Source organism: Macaca mulatta, chromosome 9 (genome assembly GCF_049350105.2).
Source record: "Macaca mulatta isolate MMU2019108-1 chromosome 9, T2T-MMU8v2.0, whole genome shotgun sequence".
NCBI classification, from domain to species: Eukaryota; Metazoa; Chordata; class Mammalia; order Primates; family Cercopithecidae; genus Macaca; species Macaca mulatta.
This window is the reverse complement of record NC_133414.1, coordinates 104,849,100-104,863,910: the sequence shown is the minus strand read 5'-3', so window position 1 is coordinate 104,863,910 and position 14,811 is coordinate 104,849,100. Positions and strand designations below refer to the sequence as shown.

General features: G+C 34.8%; 1 protein-coding gene and 1 long non-coding RNA gene across 20 annotated transcripts in view; both read right to left on the bottom strand.

The window, feature by feature from the left end:
- Nucleotides 1-14,811, bottom strand: part of EXOC6 (exocyst complex component 6) — a 218,721-nt gene that overhangs the window by 148,483 nt on the left and 55,427 nt on the right. For 18 of the 19 annotated variants that reach the window (XM_077946788.1, XM_002805764.4, XM_077946801.1 and 15 more), the window contains 2 exons: nt 11,197-11,242; nt 924-1,128 (listed from right to left, as the gene is read on the bottom strand). In XM_077946788.1, coding sequence (XP_077802914.1) covers nt 924-1,128; nt 11,197-11,242 — 251 coding nt within the window. The remainder of the gene's footprint in view (nt 1-923; nt 1,129-11,196; nt 11,243-14,811) is intronic. The other variant, XM_077946799.1, reaches the window with a different exon arrangement.
- On the bottom strand, nt 11,409-14,315 carry LOC144331199 (uncharacterized). The gene is made up of 2 exons (XR_013398162.1): nt 14,142-14,315; nt 11,409-12,649 (listed from the first exon to the last, which is right to left on the bottom strand). It is a non-coding gene; the product is annotated as an uncharacterized LOC144331199 (long non-coding RNA).

The window sequence follows — 14,811 nt, the reverse complement described above, 5'->3', positions numbered from 1 at the left end:
TACATTTTTATCATGGTATAAAACATTTCCATCTCCCCAGAAAGTCCCCTTGTGTCCTTTCCTAGGCAATTTCCCCACCCAGAGGTAACCACTGTTCTGATGTTTTTCATCTTAGTTTTACCTGCTTTCGAATGGCATAAAAATGGAATCACACAATTTGTGCCTTTTTGCATTCAATTTCTGTAGCTCAACATATCTGTGAGATTTATACATGTTGTTGCATTATCAGCAATTCATTCATTTTTATTGCTAGGTAGTACTCCATTGTATGAATATACCACAATTTATGTATCCATTCTCCTTCTGATAGCCATTTGGGCTGTTTCCAGTTTGGGGCTAACTGTGAACAAAGATGCTATGAATATCATGAGGCCATGTTTTCTGTTTCTCACTGATAAACACCTAGCAGTGGAACTGCTGACTCAAAAGGTAGATATATTAACTTCATAACTGCTGAGGCTTTTCCCATTGTTTGTCCGTTCATTATTGAACTATAATAGTTTTCAATTCATGGTTAATACTTTTAATTTGTTTTAAATACAGAACAGTTTAGAATCTTAGCGTAAAAAGGCTCCCACTTGCCTCTGTGGCTGCCACTGTTTAGCTAATTCTATACCACATTTGGCTGGTGATAAAGGATAATATAACACCACATATATGAAGAAGAATGCTGACAGTTCAGGTGGTAACTAAAGAATTTAAGTTAGACTGATTTTACTTAAAAAAGGAGTAACTGTGAAGCCAAACAAAACACTGATAGAATCCTTTCTAAACAATAACCAGAAAAGAAAAAGGTAAAACAAAACTAAGCATTTTATGTAAGTTAAAGAAGTAAAAAAAAAAAAAAAATAAAATAAACTTTGGATATTTTCCAGATTCTGTATTACTAAATAATATTAAATCAAAATTATTTTTAATCTCACCTGTTTCATCGCTGTTTCACCTATTTTGTCAGAGTGTTTTCGAATGCTTTCCAAAAAGTCTTTGAGATCAGACATGGAGATTTCTTTAATATCCTCACGGAGTTTGGGAAGATTTTCTATCATGAGCTGACAAAACCGGTATTGACTAACCCAGGGAAAGTACACATTCTCTAATTGTTCCATAGTTTTTAGGGCAGAATAGTACCTGTGAGAAGTTAAAAAGAAAACTCTACAAAAAGTTCTTATCACAATAAATTCACAAGTAACTCTAAATAATCAGTCTTACACTGATTATTCATTAAAAAGGACCTAGTCATAGTTAAACTAAGTAAAATTAATATTTACATTTATTTGTCAAGGACAAACTATAAACCACATAAACAAGCCACAGGCTCAAAGTTCATGGCATACATTAATGTAAAACTTCCTTATTTCACTTCATCTGAATCTATAATATCAAAAGCATTATCATAGTCATCTCAATACCTTAAATGAATATGTATAATTGTTTCAAATTTCTGAATTACAACATTTAGTGATTTGCTATATGATTTTGTATTCTGTCTCCCATCCTAATATCCGTCCACATGGATTCACCATACAAAAAAGTACATAACTTGAATATAATTCTAATTTTAAAAAAATTTATTTAACTTTTTAAAAAATGTCATACTACTATTTAAGGCAATTAGAAATACTGTTAAGTATCACACACACACACACACACACAAAAAACAGGTAAAAATCCACACTGGTAGAGTGCTTTTTCAATTCAACAAATATTTACTGAATATTTTTCGGGCTTTGGGGGCTACTATTTCACAGTGTGACATGCTGGGTATGCAGCAATTAGTATAGCCTTTGCCCTAGATAAATTGACATATATTTTCATATACATAATTTAGTTCTCTTTAGACTTCTATGAGGTACACTTCTATGGCAGATATTACAAGTAGCATTCTATAGATGAGAAAACTGAAATACAGAAAAAGAGTATATAATTTGGCCAAGATACCATACTAATTGGTAGCAGGACTGAGACCTTACCAAACTGTCAGTTTCCTACAATAATATTCACCACCAAAAATCTATTTGAGAGTTACGTAGAAGAACTTTAAAAATTAATTACATAGTATTCTATATCTTTCTATTGAATTGGATGACATTAAAATTGGGAAAAGGCATTAATTAATGTACAAAAAAATCAAAACTAAGTTGATAGAAACTATGAGACATAAGTGAAAACAGAGTTAAGTTGAAAAGACCCACCGGGCGTGGTGGCTCACACCTGTAATCCCAGCACTTTGGGAGGCTAAGGCGGGCGGGTCACCTGAGATCAGGAATTCAAGACCAGCCTGGCTAACGTTGTGAAATCCTGTCTCTACTAAAAATGCAAAAATTAGCCAGGCATGGCAGTGCACACCTGTAATCCCAGCTACTCAGGAGGCTGAGGCATGAGAATCATTTGAATCCGGGAGGTAGCAGTTGCAGTGAGATCATGCAACTGCATTCCAGCCTGGGTGACAGAGTAAGAAACTTTTTCAAAAAAGAAAAAACAAAACAAAACAAAAAAGACGTTATATTCAAAAGCTGTTTTAAAATACCAATTAGTTTTCTGGCATATACTGTCAAAGACAGAGTATATTCTGCAAATTGTCACAAAATATTACCACTAATTTAAAAATTAGACCATCTAAATTTTATCTTGGTAAACATTAGCATGCTTATAATATAAACAAAATATACATTTGGTCAGAAACTAAAATATTTAGGTGGTGGTATGGGTGGGAGAGCTGTCATTACAATAATTTTGATAATGCCTGAGATATTAAAGGCTTAGATGAAGTGAAATAATGAATTAGGTATTTTCAGTATAACCCATAACATTTTAGATGCAACAGATCAATCAACAGTCAAACCACACTACCTGATCCTGGACTAATTTCCTGATTTTATATGAACTAGGTATATTTCAAAAGTATTCTCTCTACAACAGGTATGGTTTCTGAAAATTCATGCTAATGTCTATAATGTATTTCAAAATACATTTCAAAATAGGATTTCAAAATCCTAAGTGGTGTAGAATAAATGAAAAATATTACCAGTAGTTTTTGCAACATACCACAGACACAGTCAACTTACTTCATAGCACAACTGTGCCTCCCATCTTGGTTCTCCCATGAGACATCATCAGAGGCATGAGAGGTCATAAGACTTACCTAGCACCCACATACACACAACCCAGAAATGTGGAGAGTTAATGTCAGGGGGTTGAACTCTTAACCAATAAGAAAAGCAAGTCAGAGATAAGGTCTCCTTTCCTCTTCTTGAAGGGAAGGTTGTGATTTGCAAAAACATATACAACCCTCCCTAAAGGTATTTAAATAACTCAATAACTCACCCTCATATTTGCTCTCTCAACTGATTTCCTGTCTCATTTCCCTTTCCCTAAAACTAGGATTCAGGGAACTTCCCTAGGATTATACTCCCTAAAAAAGTAGTAAAATATATTATTTTTACCTCAGACTCTGCTTTCTGGGAAAATTCCGGTGAAGATATATGGAAAGTTTATCATCTTAGACAGAAAGCAGAAGTCAAAGACCAGGCCCTGGATCCTTTCTAAAATTTAGCCACAAATCTCCTATGTTTTATCTGTTTCTAAATACTAGCAAAAATGACACCACAATAGATTACCATTTCTCCTTTAGATACACTTAACGCTGTTTTCACAAAATTATAACAGTAATCCATAACCACTAGAAAAATACAAAACCTAAAAGGGGAATATAAAAAGCACCTATGATCTGACGCTATCATTGTTGTAATTAACTCATCAGCATTTGGCCACATTTCCATCCAGTTATATATCTACACTTCCAGTTCTATAAGTGCATACCCTATTCAACAATATATAATGGAATTGACCTTATAAATTATTTTAAAACAAATTATTACCCTATTTGTAAAGTCTTTTATTATAAGGTAATGATATCCTTATAATTGGAATGTTAAGTCTCTGATTTTTAAAAATAAACAACAGTAGACCAAATTTCCCTATGTATTAAACCTCTGACAAGGTGTCTGTTTTTATAAATACAAGATACTTCAAAAAATGTACGTATCATCACTAAATGGAGAACATGTGAGTACTCTAATGATTCTCTGGCCTACAAAGTACAAATTATGCCACTGTTCTTACTTCATTTGCCTTCCCTTGAGCATATACATTTCACCAGAGTTTGTCCTACCATGGAATTGGTTACTTCAGTCTCTTCTATTCTTTTTAAATACAATGTCCTGCATACAAAAAAATTTACAAGATACATGAAAAAGTACAAAATTTTTATTAAATTCTAAGTGGAAAAAAATAAGACACAACTATATAATGTCTGAATCACTTCAAATGTACAGACACAAAGAGATAAAAAACAAAGGGATAGAGAAAGATATACCATACTGACACTAATCAAAAGAAAGGTAGATCAGCTATATTAAGATGAAACAGATTTCAGAGCAAGGAAAATTATTAGGGATAAAGAACATTACATAATGATAAAATGGTCAATTCTCCAAGAAGACATAACAATCCTTATTGTGTATGTAACTGACAACAGAGCATCAAAATATGTGAAGCAAAAACTAATAGAACTGTAAAGGAAAATAAATAAATACACTATTACAAGTGCAGACCTCAGCAAGCCTCTAACAAAAATTGACAGATCCAGCAGGTAGAAATTCAGTAAGGACATAGTTGAACTGAACAGTACCATCAATCAACTGGATCTAATTGACACTGATAGAATACTTCATCCAACAACTACAAAATACACATTCTTCTCAAACTCACATGGAACATCAAGACAGATACATTCTGGGCCACAAAACATGCCTTAACAAATTTAAAGAAACGGAAATTATACAAAACTAGTACCATACTTAATGGTGGGAAACAAGATGCTTTTCCCCCATGAGATTAAGAACAAGGCAAAGATGTTCCCTCTCACCATTCCTAGTCAACATTGGACTATGTGGAGTTACTAGCTAGTGAAATAAGACAAGAAAAAAGAGGCAATAAGACTGAAAAAAGAAACAAAAGTCTCTGCAGGTAACATGAAATCTATCTATGTAAAAACCTTCAACAAAAAATTTTCTGGAACTAATACCAACTCTGATAGAAGTAATTAAAGAAAATCTAAATAAATTGAAAGATATTCCATATTAATGAATAGGAAGACTCAGTATCATCAAGATACCAGTTCTTCCCAACTTGATCTACAGATTCAATGCAATCCCAATCAAAACCCCAGTAACTTACTTTGTGAACATCAACAACGTGATTCTGAAGTTTATATAGACAGGCAAAAGACCCAGAATAGCCACACAATATTGAAGAACAAAGTTGAAGGATAGATGACACTATCCAACTTCAAGACTTACTACTGTGTAAAGTTACAATATTAAAGATTGTATGGTAAAGGCAAAAGGATTAACAAGCAGGTCAATAAAATGAAACAGAAAGCACAGAAATACACAAATACAGTTAACTGAGGAAATTCAATGGAAAAAGAGTAGTTCTTTCAACAAATGCTGCTGGAATAACTGGACATTCACATGCAAAAAAGTAAACAAATAAATGTAAACACTGACCTTCACTTTTTATAAAAATTAATTCAAAAGGGATCACAGACCTAAATGTAAAACATAAAACTCTCAGACTCTAGAAGATAACACAAGGGAAATTTTAGATGACTTTGGGTTTGGCAATTAGTTTTTAGAAACACCAAAGCACAATCCATGAGGGAAAGAAAAAAGCTAAATTGGACTTTTCTGATTTAATTTCATTAAAACTAAAACTTTCTACTCTTTATTTTATTTTTTTTTTTTGAGACGGAGTCTCACTGTGTGGCCCAGGCTGGAGTGCAGTGGCCCAATCTCGGCTCACTGCAAGCTCCACCTCCCGGGTTCACGCCATGTTCCCGCCTCAGCCTCCGAGTAGCTGGGACTACAGGCGCCCGCCACCACGCCCAGTTAGTTTTTTGTATTTTTAGTAGAGACGGGGTTTCACCATGTTAGCCAGGATGGTCTCGATCTCCTGACCTCGTGATCCACCCACCTCGGCCTCCCAAAGTGCTGGGATTACAGGCTTCAGCCACCGCGCCCGGCCAACTTTCTACTCTGTAAAGACACTGTTAAGAAAATGAAAAAACAAGCCACAGACTGAGAGAAAATACTTTCAAAACACAAATTGAATCAAGGACTTGTATCCAAAATATAAAAAGAACACTTAAAACTCAACAGTCCAAAAATAAGCCACCAAATTAAAAAGTGATCAGAAGACTTGGACACCTCGCCAAAGAAGACATACATGTGAGAAGATGCTCAACATCGTATGTCATTAGCTAATTACAAATTAAAGTAACAACGAGATATCATTACACATCTATTAGAACAGGCAAAATCCGAAACAATGACAACACTAAATCCTGAGGAGGACGTGGAGCAACAGAAACTCTCATTCATTCTGGTGGGAGTGCAAAACAGTACAGCCACTTCTGAAGACAGTTTGGCAGATTCTTACAAAACTAAACATACTCTTGCCATATGATCCAGCAATCGCATCCCCAGGTATTTACCAAAATTAATTGAAAATTTACGTCCATAAAACCTGCACACAAATGTTTATGGCAGCTTTATTTACAATTGCCAAAACTTGGAAGCAACCAAGATGTCCTTCAGTAGGTGAATGGATAAACTATGGTTCATCCATACAATGTAATATTATTCAGTGATTAAAAAAGAAATGTTATCAAGTCACGAAAGGACATAGAGGAACCTTAAATGCATATTGCCAAGTGAAATAAGCCAGTCTGAACATGTTATATATATATTGTGTTATTTCAACTATCTGACATTCTGGAAAAGATAAAACTATAGAAACAGTACAAAGTTCAGTAATTGGCAGGGGTTCACAGCTGGGAAGGATGGGGAAAGACAGGGAACACAGGAAATTTTTCAGGCAGTGAAACAATTCTGTATAATACTGTAATGGATACATGATATATGTCTGCCAAAATCCATAGAACTGTACAACACAGAGTGAACTCTACTGTAAAACTATGAAACTATGGACTTTGGCAAATACTTACGTATCAATATTGGTTCATTAGTTACAGTAAATATGCCATATTAATGCAAGACATCAACAACGAAAAACTGCTTGGAAAGAAGAGAAAAGTATATGGGAACTCTGTACTTTGTGTTTAATATTTCTGTAAACCTAAAACTGCTCTAAAAAATAAAATCTATTAAATAAAAAGTATAAGCAAAAGATGTGAACAAACACTTCACAAAAGAAAACATACAAACAGCCAAATACCAAATAAAAACGCACTTATGATACTTAAAGATCTCTAGAGAAGCCAATTCCAAAGATTTTCTTGCCACTGAAATTCAACATTCCCAAACCTTTATCATCTAGATGCCCTGCATTGTGTCTAACCTAAATCCTTTCTTTCTACAGTCTAAACCCATGATTTTTCTACCTCTGATTTCACTGGTGGTAAAATAAATAAATAAATCTGTTTGATCTATAAACAATCAGTCATCAGGAAAATGCAAATTGAAACAATGAGATACTATTTTATACTTACCAAAATGGCTCAACTAGAACAAACTAATTTGCAAGGATGTGGAGCAAATGAAATTCTTTTATTAGTACATTGCTAATGGAAGTATAAATGGTACTACTAGAATAATTATTTTTTAAATTATATTTTTAAAGTCTATTTTTCAAATCATATTTTAAATAGAAAAGTATTTAACGGTTTCTTAAAAAGTATAGCATTCATTTATGCTATCACTGAGCAATTCTACTCCTATATATCTACTAAATGGAAATATAAACAAATCCCTACAAAAAAGACTCGTACCTTAGTTTCACGGCAGTCTTATTCATAATACCTGCAAACCTGAAACCACCCAAATAGCAACTAATGGATACATAAACAAATTCTAACAATAAAAAGAAATTTGCAACCACAGATGAATTTTAAAAACATTATCAGGAGTGAAGAAGATTCCATTTAAATCAGTTCTAAAGACAAACAAAACTAATCTATGATGCTAAAACTCAGAAAGTGGTTATTTCTAGAGACGGGAGGAGAAATTGGAAAGAGGAATGAGCAAACTGTGGGGGTAACGGAAGTATTCTGTATCTTGTTTTGGTGGTGGTGACTGTGAGGAAGTATAAGAAAGCTTTTGGGCGGCAATAACATTCAACATCTTAAACCTGGTGGCTACACAGGTATGTTTACTTTAGTATAACATAAACAAAAATGCACAAGTCATAAGTCTACAACTCCAAGAATCTCTAAAAAGCAAACACAAGAGGCTACCTGAAAAAAAAAAATTGAAGATCAAAAAAGAGCTCCTAGAAATTAAAAATTAGCAGAAATTTTTAAAAATCAGCACCACCTTTGGAAGGTAAAGATGAAATAATCTCATAGAAAAAAGAGCAAGCAGACCAAGAGATTTTAAAATGTCAAAAAAGAGATAAGAAAATTAGAGAACCAATCTAGAAGACTGAACTATTAATATCCTAGAGAAATAATCAAGAAGACAGAAGAAAAAAATAATTCAAAAAAACTTCCTAATGCTTAAGGATATTATGAGATTAAAGGATAATTTCCAGATTAAAAGAAGGCTCACTAAGTACCCACCACAAAGAAGGTAAATAGACCCACATCAAAGCACATCATCAGGAAATGATAGACCACAGAGGACAAAGAGAAGGTTCTAAAAGAGAGAAAAGGTAGGTCACAAACTGACAACTTCAAACTGTGTGTGTGTGTGTGTGTGTGTGTGTGTGTGTGTGTAATAAGTCACACACATACATCTTAGTTTCTTGTTTTTGTTTTTGTTTTTCTTTTGAGACAGGGTTTCGCTGTCACCCAGGCTGGGGTACAGTGGCTCAATCTCAGCTCACTGCAACTGCCTCCCTGTCTCAAGAGATCCTCCTGCCTCAGCACCCAACCCCTACAACCCCCTAGTAGCTAGGACCACAGGCACACGCCACCATGCCCAGCTATTTTTGTTTGTTTTTCAGTAGAGATGGGGATTTACCATGTTGGCCAGGCTGGTCTCAAACTCTTGAGCTTAAGCGATCTGCCTGCCTTAGCCTCCCAAAGTGCTGAGATTACAGGTGTGAGCCACTGCTCCCAACCTATACATCTTAGTTTCTAAATACCATTAATACTAAAAGGAGCTAGGGTACCCTGGAGAATGGCTGCTTCCAGATCTGAGGCAAAAAAAAAAAAAAGCACAATGAGAGCTTCGAACATCTTACTGTATGATAAACACAAAAATACTCAAAGACAGAGACACAGGAACTGGCTTGAGGGGTTTCTCTTGTTAAATTTGAAACAATTTGTGCATCAAAATGAATAATGACAATAATAAATTATATTTATTTTTAAAATGCATAAGTTCACAACAATAATCAGAAAAAAAGAAAAAAGGTGGTGGTGGGGAATAAAAAGCTCTTCTCTATATATAAAAAAGCCAGTTAATAAATGTTAAAGAAATAATAGCATTTTTTAAATCAACATCTTGTAAATCCAATATAATAACGGATTAAGGCAAGAATGATAAAACTACTGGATGAAAAGCTGTTAGGAAACAGGACCCACAGATTACTTATTAATTGCAAAGAGAAAAATGTACTTTTTCAAAAGACAACTGGTAGACTTCCCCTTAACCAAATGATCAAATTTAGCATAACCTAAGGACAACATGACTTTATAAGCCTCCTGATGTCATGCAATGTGAGGTATCACTTACATCATACTCTTGCCAAAACCTTTTAACCTGAATTTAAACATGAAGAAACAACTAGATAAATCCAAAATGCCCTGGTCTACAAGAGAACTGACCTGGAGTCTTCCATTGAAAAAAACAAAGAACAGGAGGACTGTTCTAGATTAAAAGGGACAAAAGAACACATACCAATCAATGTTTTCAGGAAGGGAAAAAGACCTAAGACATTTTGGGGATAGTCGAGGAAATGTGAGTATAAATATTAGATTATATTACTGAAAAACCAATAATGCCCCAAACTGGAAAATAATATGGTAATAATTAAAAGTTAGTTATTTAAAGACATAAATGTAAATACCAAAATAATCCATTAAAAGAGGCAGAAGTTTTTGCTCCTATAAAGAAGGAATGGTGAATGGGAAATAGGAAAGGTGATATCTGTTTTTTGTTGTTGTTTTGCAGCAAACACATAGAGCAACTATTTGGATCTTTAAAATGTGAGGATATATAACACTGATTTAAAAAGAGAATATATTATTAATACATACGTGAAGAAAATAAGACTTTCAGAATAGTTTTTGGCTTGTTTATTATAGTGAAAAAATCATTCTACTAAATTGCACTAACTGGTAAAGCCTAATGAAATTCAACATGTAGCACCATGAAGCAGAACACACACACGTTTTTACTATAGGTCTGTATATGATGTGTTCTGATAATTAAGTAGTTACTAACCAAGAAGAAATCATTTTTTCCCTAGTCCAAACTGTCTCATTTATTGTTTTTTCTATGTTACTTCTGAATCGTTTGATTTTTTTCTTTTCTTTTTGTAGCGGGTTGGGGGCAAAATGAGGTCTCCCTATATTGCCCAGGCTAGTCTCAAACTCCTGGGTTCAAGTGATCCTCCTGCCTCAGACTCCCAAAGTGCTGGGATTACAAGCATGAGCCACAATACCTGGCCAAAATTGTTTGTCTTTAAAATATTTTAAACATCACTATATCCAATGCTCCTATGGCAATCAATAAACTACTTTACTTTCTTTTTCATCTGTCATATATGCATTTGAGTTATAAAACAGAATGTGACCTACTACATTCACCCAGATTGTCAAAATATAACTGCCTACACTCTTTTCCTTCCACAATATGCACCTAGCCCTTAGTTACATGCAATATTAGTATGTTGGTAAGTTAATCAATATTTTCATTCCTGTTCAGCTATTTGTCCTTGATCAACATTACTAATCATTTATATCATTTATAAAGGACAATGATTCACTAATAAAAGGCTAAGATTTGTTTTAGTGGATTATCCTGATGCACGAATTTTAAGTACAAAGGTTAGGGTAATGTAGACAGCAAAACTCATGATTCACTATGATTTATAGTAAATGTATCTGTCCTTTCAATAACAGAAAAAAATTCTTATTTAAAACAATAAGAAAAAAAACCAACTCACCTTTTGGCACTCATCTGTTCTTTCAGCTTACTGTACATTTCTAGCACTGCATTAAAAAATGTAACATGTTAGCTTTCAACATGAAAAGAAAATATTTTGAGAGATGAAAATAATCAAAGCAGGAAAGAGTAGATTACAAATTCATTACACTTCTACACCTTGAGTTAGGCTAATATTTTCAAATAAAATGTTAAATACTTCAAGTATATAAAAACATTTTAATTTCCTTATATACTGAACGTTTTATCATATATACACATATACACACACACACACACACATATATAGATGTATTACACTGAACCTGGAACACTTGTATATGCTAACACATATAACTGAGACATTAGCCTACTAACAATTATCCTATCCAGAAATTACTAATGTTTCTTCCCTGAAATAGAACCGGTACTTTAGACTTTAGTTATTTGAGAGAGAAAGTTGAGTGTGAGATTCATTGATTTTTGACTCAACACACAACATACCAAACAAAATAACACACTTGTGTTAAACTCACTATAAACAAAAGTTTATACCAAATCCACAAAGAAAGAAAAATGTCACATGCTTACAGCAGTAGGAGTGAATTATAATACAGCCAGAAATAAACATAGCAAAGCATCTTGATTCATTTCATCCTTTCTATCAAATGCAATTGTTTTATAGAAAGGAACGCAATTATTCAATAAATTAATCTTTGCCAATATAATATAGTGTCACCAAAAGGGTTTTTAACCACGTAGATTACCCTTTAAACTTAGAATTTCAAAGTACAGAATGAGTACACACTTTGCTTTCCCTCTACAATATGGATAGACAACACTTTTTTTCCAGATTTTTCTACAGTCATATGACTCCTCCTATGGGCCTCCAAGTTTACAAAAAACATTGTTTATGTGTCTGAAAACCATAAAAACTACAATGGTAGCTATAGTGAATCAACCCCGACTCTGTCGCCTCACAGGACCCTACGTATATCTCTATATACATATTGTAATGCAATTTTTTTCACATTTTCCAACCAAAGCATTAGACGGAACTCATAAACTGGGAGAGAGCCTGCTGCAATAAGTATAAACTTTCTTTGAAGTCTCCAACCTTAACAATTCATGTAAATTTCATATCTATCTCATACCATTTCCATATAAAAATAATGCTTTCCTCAAAAACAGTAAAAACTAACAGACCAGGAAAATAAATTCACTGTTTATGCTGTGATTTTTTTTTTTTTTTTTTTTTTTGAGACAGGGTATTGCTCTGTCACTCAGGTTACAGGGCAATGGCACAATCATGACCTACTGCAGCCTCAACCTCCTGGAATCAAGCAATCCTCTCACCTCAGCCTCCCAAGTAGCTATAACCACCAGTGCGCCACCATACCTGGTTAATGTTTTTTTTATTTTAATTTTCTGTAGAAACAGGGACTCCCTTTGTTGCCCAGGCTGTTCTCAAACTCCTGGCCTCAAATGATCCTCCCACCTCAGCCTCCTAAAGTGCTGGGATTATAGTCATGAGTCACCATGTCCAAGCTATGACTTCTTATATCCTCTCATACTCCTCCTAATCCAAGGAGGAGTTAGGCAACTGTACTGTAACTAATGACTTACTTGTCTTTATTCCCATAAGATCTGTGAACTCCAAGTATCTGAGACAGGTCTCAGTCAATTTAGAACGTTATTTTGCCAAGATTAAGGGCATGCCCATTACACAGTCTCAGAAAGTCCTGAAAACATGTGCCCAACGTGGTCAGGGGTACAGTTTGCTTTTATACACTTTAGGGAGACATGAGACATCAATCAATACGTGTAAGATATACATTGGTTCAGTCTGGTAAGGCGGGACAACTCAGAAGTGGGGGCTTCCAGGTTAGAAGTAGGTAAGAGACAAAAGGCTGCATTTTTTTAAGTCCTTGATCAGCCTTCCACTGAATATCCAATTTAGTCTGGCCCAGTGAATCTGCATTTTTACACAAATAAAAGGGCAGAAGAAGCAATCAGATATGCATTTGTCTCAGGTGAGCCTCAGAAGGATGACTTTGAGTTCTGTCTGTCCTTTGTCCACAAGGAATTTTCAGTGGGCAAATTGTGAGGGAGTATGTAGCTTCTTATCTTTGCAGCTATCTTATTCAGGAGAAAAATGGGAGGCAAGTTTGCCTGACACAGTTCCCAGCTTGACTTTTTTCTTGGCTTAGTGATTTTGGGGTCCCGAGATTTATCTTCCTTTCACAGATTATAGGATCCTTCAAAAGATGAGATTGTGTTATTTCCAACTTTATAGTTCCAATACCTACCATGATGCCTGACATGCGCGTGCACACGCGCGCACACACACACACAGGTTTATAAGTGGATAGTAGGACAGAAAGATGAATAGAGGAAAGCAGGTAGTTCTGGATGTGGCCATTAGGAACACAATATCTATATGAACTAAGAGTTGCTGTCTAGCCTTAAAAACAAAGACAGTAGCAGTAACAAACACCTGACCTCTACTTCCCTTTATTTCTCTATTTTAAAAAGCCCAGTAGGTGAATAAGCTGAATTTGGCTCTTGCTCATTCCACCAATAACCAATTTTTAAGGTTTATTATCACACAGGGACAAAACATTCAAACTTAGAGGACACCTTCATAGCTATTACAATGCACCTGATGGTAGCAAAGAGGTATTGTTAAACATGACTATAAGGAAATAGGTTTCTAAACCCTGAAACTTAACATAATAAGCCAACATTTTATTTACTCAAAGTTTTTACGTAAATATGCCTGGTCCATCAGAGATTAAGCAGAGTAGAATTTCACTGATTCTAAAAAAAAGAAAAGCTATTCTCACAAGTCAAAAAACAGGCCAGGGGCAGTGGCTCATGCCTGCAATCCCAGCACTTTAGGAAGCTGGGGTGGATGGAGCACTTGAGGCCAGGAGCTCGAGACCAGCCTGGCCAACATGGTGAAACCCTGTCTCTACTAAAAATACAGAAATTAGCCAGGTGTGGTGGCACATGCTTGTAATCCCAGCTACTTGGGAGGCTGAGGTTGCAGTGAACCAAGATTAAGCCACTGCACTTCAGCCTGACCAACAGAGTGAGACTCTGTCTCAAAAAATTAAATAAATAAATAAATAATAATAATAATAATTTTTTTAGCCAATAAAATCTGCTAACAGTTTTAACAATTTAATTTGTAGTCTAAGCTAAATTTACATTATAAAAATAGCATATAGCCAGGCACAGTGGCTCATGCCTGTAATCCCAGCACTTTGGGAGGAAGAGGCAGGTGGACCATTTGAGGTCAGGAGTTCGAAACCAGCCTGGCCAAAATGGTGAAACCCCATCTCTACTGAAAATACAAAAATTAGGTGGGCATGGTGGTGGGCGCCTATAATCCCAGCTACTCGGGAGGCTGAGGCAGGAGAATGATTTGAGCCCAGAAGGTGGAGGATGCAGTGAGCAGAGATCGTACCACTGCACTCCAGCCTGGGAGACAGAGTGAGACTCTACCCAAAAAAAAAAAAAAATTATATATATATATGTGTGTATATATATATTATATAAAATATCTCATTCTATTCTGCTGAATATGGAGGTTTAGGCTCCTTCCTAAAAAAAACAATAATAAGTTTCAAAA